This window comes from Helobdella robusta (assembly GCF_000326865.2).
Source record: "Helobdella robusta unplaced genomic scaffold HELROscaffold_4, whole genome shotgun sequence".
NCBI classification, from domain to species: domain Eukaryota; kingdom Metazoa; phylum Annelida; class Clitellata; order Rhynchobdellida; family Glossiphoniidae; genus Helobdella; species Helobdella robusta.
Genome location: NW_008704902.1, coordinates 2874964 through 2886938, shown reverse-complemented (window position 1 = coordinate 2886938; position 11975 = coordinate 2874964). Strand labels below are relative to the sequence as shown.

The 11975-nt window shown below is 31.4% G+C and overlaps 1 protein-coding gene across 1 annotated transcript; it reads left to right on the top strand.

The window, feature by feature from the left end:
• Positions 1-8114: 8114 nt before the first annotated feature.
• On the top strand, positions 8115-9273 carry HELRODRAFT_162346 (hypothetical protein; the record flags this gene model as incomplete). The annotated part of the gene is made up of 2 exons (XM_009024577.1): positions 8115-8301; positions 9101-9273. 2 exons carry the CDS (start codon positions 8115-8117, stop codon positions 9271-9273), a joined length of 360 nt encoding a protein of 119 aa, XP_009022825.1.
• Positions 9274-11975: the final 2702 nt, after the last annotated feature.

The window sequence follows — 11975 nt, the reverse complement described above, 5'->3', positions numbered from 1 at the left end:
TTTCAAAACCAAAATAAATCAAAACGAAGATAAATAAAATAATAATTGAGTGAATAAAATGACGAAGGTTTGATTGAATGAATGAGTGACTGAGTGAATGAATAAATAACTAAAAGAACAAACAAATAATAAATAAATAAGCGAATGAATAAACGAATAAATGAATGAGTGAATAGACATTTGAACGAATGAGGTCAACAAAATAACTAAGACGCGACGCTAAAAATCAGACATTAAAAAATTTTGAAAGCAATCATTAACGGCTAGAGACTTGTTTGTTCAGGCATTTTTAATATAAACAAGAATAATAATAATAAAAACAACATTATTGTTGTTATTATTATTTTATTATATTGATTATTTTCATAAATGTCAAAATCATTTGGCTATTGTTGTTCCGTATATGACAACAGCATATTTTATACACGTGTCAGATTCGTGTTAAAAATATGTTACATTGCATATTTTTATGAAGATGTAGATAGAATTATAACACTGTGCTTGAGAAAGTTTCAAACTGTAAAAACATTAAAAATGATTGTTCGTACATTTATATAGTCATTATTACAAAATAATATCTCTATTATAACTTATAACCCATATTAGTTACTTATTCAAACATACTTAATGCTGGATCGTTACTGTTGTTTATTAACCGAATTGTTTAATCTGACTGCTTGCACAACATGTAAAAAGAATATTTGTTGATTAAATTTTGATTTGTTTGTCTATTTGTTGTTTGAAAGAAATTACTAGAAATTATTACTCCGATTTTAGCTGCCTTTAGAAAATGTTTGTTTGGTTCGCTACTGAATAAAAGAGCAATTGATGGGATGGATTGAGACGCCGTGGCTTAACGAGATAGTTGCAACGTGGAAATAATTTTTGCTTCAGTCTTCCACATTACTGCATCCATTATCTCGCCTCTTAATTTTTCAAAGTACAATTTTATATTCGGAAAGTTATATTAGATATTTCTTGATTAAAATGTTTAATTTTTTTATAAAAAAGAATTTATAAATTAAAATATCTAAAACTTCTTCATGTCTGTTAATCGTTTGATGTTTTTTAAATCTCAATATCATTAGCATGGCTACAAAAAACATTCTGATTTTATTATATTCTATTTTTGTTTGTCATCATCGTTATGTCTTCATATATTTGTTTCAATTTCATTTTTGACTCTGTTAGATGTTGCGTTTTTCAGTGTTTCACTGTCTAAATAAATAATGACATGAGGGCGATTCAGCTTAAGAAAATAACTACACAACAACATTACACACAAAAAACATCCCAACTTAACAACAACTCTAAACATAAACAAGGCTGCATAGTAACACAGGACCAACAAACTGAACGTTATCAGATCATATGAAATGACATCAACCAACTCAACAAAACACATTATAACCCTACAACAACAAAAGAACAACAAAACATTATGACAGAACAACAACACAACAACGACAGCATGCAAGTGCATGATTGCCTCAGCTACTCATTTCATGCCTGCAACATTCATGAATTCTCGCATATTTGTTCTTGTGGACAGATAAATTTTGAACTGGCCGCGAATAAACACAACTATCAAAGTGTCTAATGCAAGCAACTACTGCCTATGGTTTGTACATGTATGTATGCATGTATATGTATGTGTGTATGTATGTATGTATCTATGTGTGTGCGTTCCTGTATGTATATATGTAAACTTGTATTTATATTTCATACATATGGATATTTGCACACATGATAAAATACGTGCAGGCGCGCGCGGTGTGTGTGTGTTGTGTGTGTGTGTGTAGTGTGTGTGTGTGTTGTGTGTGTGTGTGTGTGTGTGTGTGTGTGTGTGTGTGTGTGTGTGTGTGTGTGTGTGTGTGTGTGTGTGTGTAAAAGTGCGCAGAGATTTTGTAAGCATTCAATGATTTTATGCTTTCGTTAACGACCCGAAATGTGTAATGAGCTTATTGCATGCATCATGCATGCATGTGTGCATTTGTGTTGTATTTTTGCGTTATTTATATTTGTGGGTATGTATTTAAAAACAATATATAATGTATTTTCTTTTTTTAATTATTATTTTTATGATGAGTATATGCTTGACTTTTTTAAATCTCTCAAAGACACGTTGTAAAATTTTGAGGAAGGAGAAAGAGTTGTATGAAGTTAGGAGCGTGAAGGTAGCAGCCGACCCAAGGTATCAATAATTCAGTTTGCTACTGCGATAATATTAGACATTCGTAATCCAGAAATAGCTTTTTGTTTTAGCAAGCTTTTAAAAGATAATACATATCATTACACCGAACGAACACAAAGAGATCATAGAGTGAACACAAAGAGTACATAGAGTGAACAGAGAGAGAACATAGAGTGAACCGAGGACAACGGGGAAACGACGCGAAACTAAATTTTCCATCCTGTTTGTTGAACTATTTGGTATTTGTTATTTCAAATGAAAACGAAAATAAAAAAAGAAAATAATAATTCTTCAGTGGTGGTCATCTATAATAATAGTTCACCTATAAAAATTGGCAATCCCTCAAATTAAGTCGGAACACAAAACCGGAGATGATCTGCCAAGCAAGTACCAGCCAGCAAACGTACTCCGAAACAATGAATAAAACAAATAAGCAGCCTAATAAAAATATGCAATATAATTTCAGTTGGACAATTTCGTTTTAAAATAACATAACATCATTGGCATGGCCAAACATTTTCTGCTTGCAGGCTTAGGTTTACAAAAAGTTAACGACCTTTTTTTGCTCATTTCCCAACTTGTTGTGATGCATCATCATTTGAAATACAGATTGCCGTTGAAAGTCATCTTTTCAAAACAAATCATTCATTGCATTTGTTGGCAGTTGAATGTTAGGAAAATTATTTGAAAATTGTAATTCGTACCTTAAAACATACATTTTTCAGTTTTACATTTTATAAAGAAACATTTTAAAAGTTTTGTTACTATGAAATGATTCAGACAACAAAAAAAAATCAAAGACAAGCAATTAATTACACTTCATTTGAAAAACATTCTTGTTCAAACAAAAGTTAAAAAAACGCGAAACGACGTTGATGAGTAATGAAGATAATAAATCAGGCCAGCGAGCTCCTGTTCTGCTCATAATTACAAGAACGGGCACCTGGCATCATACATTCCCTCACAGCATACATTCCCTCACTGCATACATTCTCTCACTAACCCGTCTATCCTACAATAAAGTCATTGCTCAGAGAAACTTCATGCAATCATTTCGTGTTGTTATATTATGTACAAAGTCTTTGTTTTCAAGTTCCCACTTCATCAAATGTTTGCATAAACCAGCCAAGTACACAAGCAACTTAACGGCGAGACCAACAGAAAGCAATCATGCATGTGCTGTGCACGTGAACTAACTTACTAAATGTACTAAAGTGGATGGATATATCTACATCTAATCAACATATGTCAACAAACACAAACACATTGAAACAGAACACAATACACATCACACACGGGCACACATTTTCATTGCTAATAGAGCGAGCCATGCAAGCAAATACATCTTCGTGCATCGCTCGCAAAGATCTCACAAAAACGGCCTCCAACTTTTTCATATCGTCTCCACACATAATTCTCTGCGGAATTCTTTCTTGTTCTTTTTAAATAAACATTTAAACATTAGCAGAATTAACCAAATTATGCGTTTTGTTAGATGGTTCACTTGCAATAATTCACAATTTATAAACAATTTTCTCGATTCAAATGTAAATTTATTCAAAAAATTGGTAAAGCGATCTAAAAAACAGCTAAATAATTTTTTCCTTAAAAATTCACGTTTGCCGATGAGTTGCGGCCATTGAAGCAAAACGTCTGCAAAGAAATTTTCACGGCAACTAATGACGTGATGTTTGGAGTGGACCTCCACTGGCGTTGCGCTTCACTTCCGTTGCATTCCTCCTCCTTCTCTTCCTCCTTTTCTCCGCAATTATGGATCTGCAGTAGTCTTTATTCGCAATTTACAGATCCCTTTAAGATGTTGAACTTTTTAGTTTATCAGCGCGTCTTAAGCAGGTTGCGAGTCACGAATGCGTTGCTATTTTTGCGTTAAATTTTTTGTTGTCGGTTCAATTTTTAACCGTCATCATAGAAATGTCTTCATTTTGTTTGAACATTTGCCTTCAACCAGTGGCGTCACTAGGGTTGGTGTCACCCGGTGCGGTAACTCATGGTGTCACCCCTCTCATGACACCCCATAGACATACAGCATTCTTAGCAAAATTTATAAACACGAACAAGTTAAATGTGCTCGGCCGCGGCGCTTAATAATTCGGACGTCGAATTTGAATGGTATAAATGTCGAATACAAAAATGATTTGAACGAAAAAAATTTTATTCATAATACATTTCTGGGCGCTGGGCGGGTTAGGCTGAATTAATGATAAGAATAATTTCATGGAGGGACATAAAAACATATACAGTGATATTTTGGTGTCACCCCCTGTGAGGGTGTCACCCGGTGCGGTCCGCACCTCCCGCACCCCCCTAGTGACGCCACTGCCTTCAACTGCAGGCATTTGCTCACACTAATCGGATCCTTTAGGTTCATTAAATTCGGATCCGCGTAAGGAATAAGTATTTACAATTTTCTCATTTGAATAATCTAGAAAATATATGAGTATTGCTGACGTTCTGTTAACAAGTTGGACGGTTTTTGTGGAGACTTTTTGTGATGCGTTACAATGGTAGATCTATTTAATTTCTCAACAAAAGTTCATCTATAATATGTAATATTTATTTTTGTTTTCGTGAAATACAACGCTTTAATATGCATTCAATTCACTTTTAAAATAATTTCACTAATTTCACAAGCATTTGATATAACTCAAATATTATTTGACACATTGTTAATCTCTTTCCGCAGTTATTACATTCTGGGTTCAACCTTCTTCAGTGTTCATCCACGTACGCGCTGAGACCACTGTTATGTCGTTGTTATGCATTATTATATTATCAAACACTTACTTTATTGTTTCGTTTCGTTCCATGTGACATCTCTCTGAAATTTATTCACAATGATTCACTGTTTCGTTGATTCCCTATCAACCGAGGCTGATTTGTGTCTAAATTACTTCTGCTTGCTATTTCTTCTTATTGGAACTTGTAAACTTAATAGTTCTGTTTGTGTTTTTTCTTCACAATAATTGAATATTGTAGTTAACAATGAAATTCAATTAGTTTTTTTAATTATTTGTTTGTTTTTTCATTTTTGCTTGCCAAAACAAATTTGTATTTCATTTCATTCAATTTCTGTAGCACATTTTGTATTTGCACAACAAAACTACAAGTTCAATGCAGAATACATTTTCAAGGCAAACACTCGCAATCATTTTTCCTAACTGATTTTCTACCCTCGTTTTTGTTTATAAAAAAATCATTATTCTCAATAGATCGCATTGTAAATAAAAAAATTTATAATAATCAAAAAAGAGATTTTTGTAATTTGTTGACCTATTTCGAAGCTATTGTGAGCCCCGGGCAAACCCACGCAGATGATTCTCAAATAGCCAAGAACAAATCACCAGCTTGTACTATTATTACCAGAAATAACATCAATATGTAAGGGTCATCACACTAATAACTGTAAACTGTTTTTTGTATTAGTTATAGTAGTAGTTTTAGTTTTAGTAGCACAAATAGTAATAACTGTAGTATTGTCACATTTGTCATTAATTACATCAGAATTGTAATATTTGTAATAGATGTTTTAGAAGAAGTATCAGTAATAATGCTAGTACTAGCAGTAGCAAATATTTATACCTAGTTATTTTTATTCAGCGGTATGCAAGTTATTACAAAGGGAGTGTTTATAGTGAATAATTGAATTGTTCAAAATTTTCTGAAAAAAAAACTCAAAAAATGTTGAAAACAATTAAACAAATTGCTTGGTACAAATTGACGACAATTCCCGAAAAGGTTTAAAAAACAGTTTTCAACTATTTTTCAACATCAACCACCAAATATTTTAAAGTAATCACTTAATAGCTTGCCGTCAGTGAGCATTCGCCATTGCCATTAACAAATTGTTTTGAAAATTATTTAAATGATTGAAAGGCAAAAAATTCGTCCTCACATCAAATCACATCAAACTACATCACATTAAATCACATCACAACACAAAATAGTTTATAAACTCAAATAATTTCCTCTTCAGAAGCACACGATTTGCAGTTTAACAGTTTGAGGCAGTCTGAAGTTTTTGTTAGTTTTCAAATAAATGTTTTAAAGTGTAAAAAATGATTAAAACCGCTTTTCACATTTTCTCTAATCTAATCATCGTGAGAAATGTCGATGGAAACAAAAGCGCCACTTTCCAGGCATAACTTTTTTCTGCATCTTCTGTTTACACAAAGAAAATTTCATTGTTTTTATGGGGCGAATTTCCATAATAGATTGATTGCTTTTGTTATTAAACGTTTTTTTACATGCCGCGTCACTGTAATGAAGAGGATTCATTCGTTTTTACTCAACACTGCTTAGGTGCCTTTTATTCTTTAAGTTGTTTTTCACGAAACTCTCAACTAATTTTTTACATAAAAATCTTTTTGTCAATCTCTTTGAATAAATTAATAAGCAGAACCAAACAAAATTTGTTGAGTTCATATTTTAAAAGATTGTTTCCCCTAAATAAAATTAATTGAAAAAATTTTAATTAAATTTATTAAAAATATTCTAGTTCAGCAATCAATCAAAATAAAAAATTTATAAAGTTTTTTTTAATGATCTTTTTAGAAACTCACGCCATTTGCGGATTAAGTAGAGATTAAATCTTTTTAAGATTAGGAAGACCTTTCCATAATTATCATAATTATTATTCCATATTAAATATTGTTCACATCACCATTAAAAAAATTGATAAAATCTAATTTCAACCCTAACCAAAGCGGTGTTTTCATGCATATCAATAAATGTATCAGCCCGATTTACTCCTAGTATTGCACACTGGTTTTCCAACGGAGCAACAAATTATCGCAAGAAAGGATAGTTTGTTGCAGCAACTGATCTATCGTGTCATTTTTTCCTCGCTACATGCTAATCATGTGTTTGTTGTAAATAATTATTTGTTGACATGTTATTGAATGTCGTTGAACATAATTTTTAAATCAAAGTTTCTTACATATCAATTGACAGATGGTGTTTTACGTGCTTTGTGTTTGCGTAGCTCTATTGTGTTGTGATTTCTGCTATATAAATCGTCCATCAGATATTTTGTAGATGTACTAATAACGTTGTTAAATTCCATTACACACGATGTCAAACTTTAAATAAAATGTCTGTATATGTTGTTAACGAATGTCTCAAAACAATTTTATACGCAAGTTATGAAATATTATCCTTCAACTTTTACATAGAATATAGCCCCCTGCCATGCAGACTACCACGAAAGCTCGAAGACAATAAAACGCAATTTGTTTCAAATTTCCTTCGCAATCTCATGCAAACTGCCATCTTTATATCCGCTATCACAATCAACCAATTCTTGATTTTTAGTTTATAACATTCTTTTATGTGTCCAAAAATGTCTTATAATTGTACGATTCTGGTATCTGTATGATTCTTTAAACTATAATATTTAAAACATGTTTAAATTAAATAATTTCTACATAAAATTTAATTGTGGACAATTTATTTAAACGACCAAATTTTTTGAGCAAAATATTATTTTCATTGGAACAAGCACGAAAGCGTGAAAACATTTCAACGATATTCGTTGGTAAATTATAAAATATGAAACCAATAAAATTGTGAGACGAATGCGTTCTGTGCGAAATAAACCATGCGGGTTCTCTTTTAAAGATGATCAGTCAGCCGTGACGATAGAAGAAGTAAGACTTGTGGTCGAGTGATAAGCTCGCATGCGTCTGCTAAGATCTTTCCATCTCATTATCAGCTGAACGTTATTATATTTTGTTATAGAATTATTAGGTGGACTCGTTTTCGTTACAATCAGAGGCGTGGTCATGGGGTTGATTTGGGGCAGACACCCCCATACGCATTGGAAAATTTAGTAAAATTAATCAATCAATCAATCAATTAGCTTATAAAGCGCTATTTCCGCGATGTTCAACAGCGCTCCTCAATGAATTTTGAAAACAGATGGGTCTTGAGATCCGCTCTGAACTTCGCAAGTGATGGAGAAGTAGTCAGAGAAGTAGGTGGAGAGTTCCAGAGAACAGGACCAGAAAAAGCAAAAGCAGATTTGGCAAAAGAGTGTTTAACACGAGTTAAGAAAAAGCGAGAAGAAGATCGTAAACCGGGGCGTTTAGGTTCAATTAATATAAATACCTAGAAAATAATTTAGATTGAGACTTATACATGAACGTGCAAATTTTAAAAATTATTCTATATTTTATAGGTAGCCAGTGCAGGAGAACAAGATATGGAGATATATGAGAAAAGAAAGGAGCACGAGCAACTAGACGAGCAGCAGAGTTAAAAGCTTTACTTAAAGGATAGAGTAAAGAGTCAGGAAGACCATAGTAGAGCGAGTTACAATAATCAATCCTAGATAAGACTAACAAAGTAACAAGAAGGAGAAGAGTAGGATCATCAAGAAAAGGCAAAAGTTTTTTTTTCTACGTAGATGAAAGTAAGAGCTTCTAGCAACACTATTAATCTGAGAAGAGAGAGACATAGTAGAATCAAAGATAAAACCTAGACTACGAAACCTAGTTCAATTTGCACGTTAAGAGAGACATCAAGAGTTTTAGAATCAGGTAAGATAATAGGAGGAATAGTAATAGAGTGTTTAGATTTATTAAAACAAATTAAGAAGGATTAAGTTTAAGACACATAGAGTCAGACCAAGCAATAATTGAAGAAAGACATAGAGATAAATTATGAAGAACACTATTGAGATTAGATGGAGGAAAAGAAGTATAAATGTAAGAATCATCAGCATATAGTTGACTAGAGAAAGAAAAGATATTAATAATACGAAGTAGTTCAGAAGTATAAAGTATAAATAGAAGAGGGCCAAAGATAGAACCCTGAGGTACCCCGAAAGTAAGAGTAGAAGAGTTAGAAGTAGAATTATTGAGAACAACAGAAGAAAAACGATTACAGAGATAAGAAGAGAACCAAGAGAGACAAGAATCAGTAATATTAAAAGAATGATGCAGCAGTCTCAAGAGAATAGTATGGTCAACAGTATCAAAAGCCGAGGAAAAGTCAAGAGCAAGAAGAAGAGTAAGATTACTATTGTCACTAGAGAGAAGGATATCATTGTGTGTAGGTAAAATCAATCAAAATTTATCTCTCTATATATATATATTTGGATCAAAAAATGATTCGGCTCCTCTCCCCACAACAAATAATCCTATTTCATACAAAAGACTAGTTTCAGCGACAAACTTGAAAAAAATGTGTGGAGTTAATAAAAAATCCAATTAATCAATTATCTTCATCATCATTTGCATCATCAAAATTATCAAACACCACAATATCATTATCAATAACATCTCCACCACCACCATCCTCATCATAACCATCACCACCACCATCATAATCATCATCATCACCATTACCACCATCATCACCATCATCATCATCACATTTGTCAACGCTTTGTTACGTATGCATAAAAATCATCACAAATAAAATGTGAGAAATTTATAATATTGGATAAGAAATTCTGATGGTGATGATGATGATCTTTTTTTCATCATCAACATCATTGTCGTTAACTTTTATCAAAACAATAAACTATTTATCCTCAACAAACTGACCATGACCATCCTCATCGTCGTCATCGTCATCATTGTCGGCGTCATTGTTGTCGTCATCGTCATCTTCCTATCCAATGAATCATATTTCTCAGTGGCATTATGTTTGCAAAGCACGGCGTCACTAATTTGCTACGCACACAACAAAAACTTACCTTTAAATGGATCGTTTCAATGAGACTATCCTCTGACGTCTGTGTTTGTTCGACATTTCTGAAATTCATCATGTTTTTTTTAGCCAAAATATTTTTGGAGACAATTTATTATTATAGAATATTTTATTTCATAATATTAATTTATGAATGGTTGACTTGAAACAGTCTATGACATCACTACCACCATCATATCATAATGTTCCTGATTTCAGATTGTCCATGGTTTCAAAATGTTCATTTCAACCTGCTTATAACTGTTTGTAAACAGTTTAAACATTTATAACAAGTTTGAAATGGAAAATTAATGAAACCGAATTAATGACCAGTGTTGTATAGTAATCGGATTACAAGTAATCCGATTACGTAATCGATTACATTTTTTTGATTCTGTTAATCGCATCATTTATAAAAGTAATCTGTAATCTGTAATCAAATTACATTTTTTGTGTAATTTGTAATCTAAACAGGTGTCGCGATTACTTTATTTTAGATTACTTCAACGACAACAATACCTAAGATTTTTAAAATTTGAAGTTAAAAAACTAAAAAAAAGACTTATTCAAAAGAAAGTTTATCCATTGACGTCGTATGCTTTTTAATTAGACCGCCCACATAATGTTAAAAAGTTGGTCTGCTCAAGAACGTTATGAAGCAGGATAAGCAAAGTCGCTTCTGGTTCAAACTTGTTTGAAATTTCATGAAATTTAAAAAAAATGGAATTTTTTAAATTATTTTATGAATAATTACAATTTAATAATTCAATAATTCATAAAACTATGTGACATTCATTAAATAAAATTCTCATGATGTAATCTGTAATTTCAAAAAGTTTGATGATGTAATCTGTAATCTGTAATCGGACACATCATTGCAAAGTAATCTGTAATTTGTAATCTCAAGCTAATTTTAAAAGTAATTTGTAATTTGTAATCAGATTACTTTCCAAAAATAATCTATACAACACTGTTAATGACTAATATATTTTGCCCCGTTAATTAACATTAGGTGTCATTTTCACCAATATTAGCCTAAATTTGATAAATTAAAATAAATAAAAATTTTTTTTTCATTATTTTATTAATCCAACCCTGTCAAACACTATTGATGTAAGTGATGGATTGACAATGAAACCTTTATGCAAGGTATGAAACATTGGGAATAAGAATTATAAATATTATTAAAAATTTTGTTCAAATCCTAAAAAAATAATCTATTTTTCTAAAAACCTATCTTTTCATCGTCTTTTGGCAAATCACAAATATTTTTACACGGCATCTACAAGCATCTACTCAGGAGTAAGAAATGCTCCGAGCGAATGGATGGGGGCCAATAATACACTATACATTGTATACGTTATATATGTTTGTGTGTATACGTATATATGTATATATATATATACATATATATATATAATGTACAGATGTTTTATAAATATGCAGTAGACATTGAGGTAGGGTGAGTCATCATGGGGCATTCATTTCTTATAAATTAAGTAGGCAACATGGGTAGATTCTATTGTCAGTACAGAACAAATCAATTATTTATAATTTTAGCAATATACATAATTATTTTTTTCAGTGAATCATGATAATATGCACATTTTACAAATTTTAACATTAACAAGCACATTTAAATGCAAAGCTACTTTTAAGCTTATCAAATTACAAAAATAACTTTTTTTTCATTGTCGTGTCAGCGACTAGTTCTCAACTTAAACTTAAATTGAATAGAATGTAGACAAATTGACAAAATGGTTTAAATTATTTTTAATGGCGAAAAAATCATGGGCTAACATTTGTTACAGTTATCCGAAAGATCTGGGCCTAGTTGAAGTGTCTGATTTGTCACATTCGATTAATGTTTACTATGCTTATTTTTAGTTGATCAATGACATAGTTGTGTTAAATTATAACGATTTATTTATTCAAATGTCATTTGTTTTTGTGCATTTTAAAATTTAAAATAAAATGAAAGAATGTTTTCAAAATGTAGAAAAATCTACACTGATGCGGGTTAAATACATTTTCATTGAAATATAAATGGCATAGTTACCAATGAAAA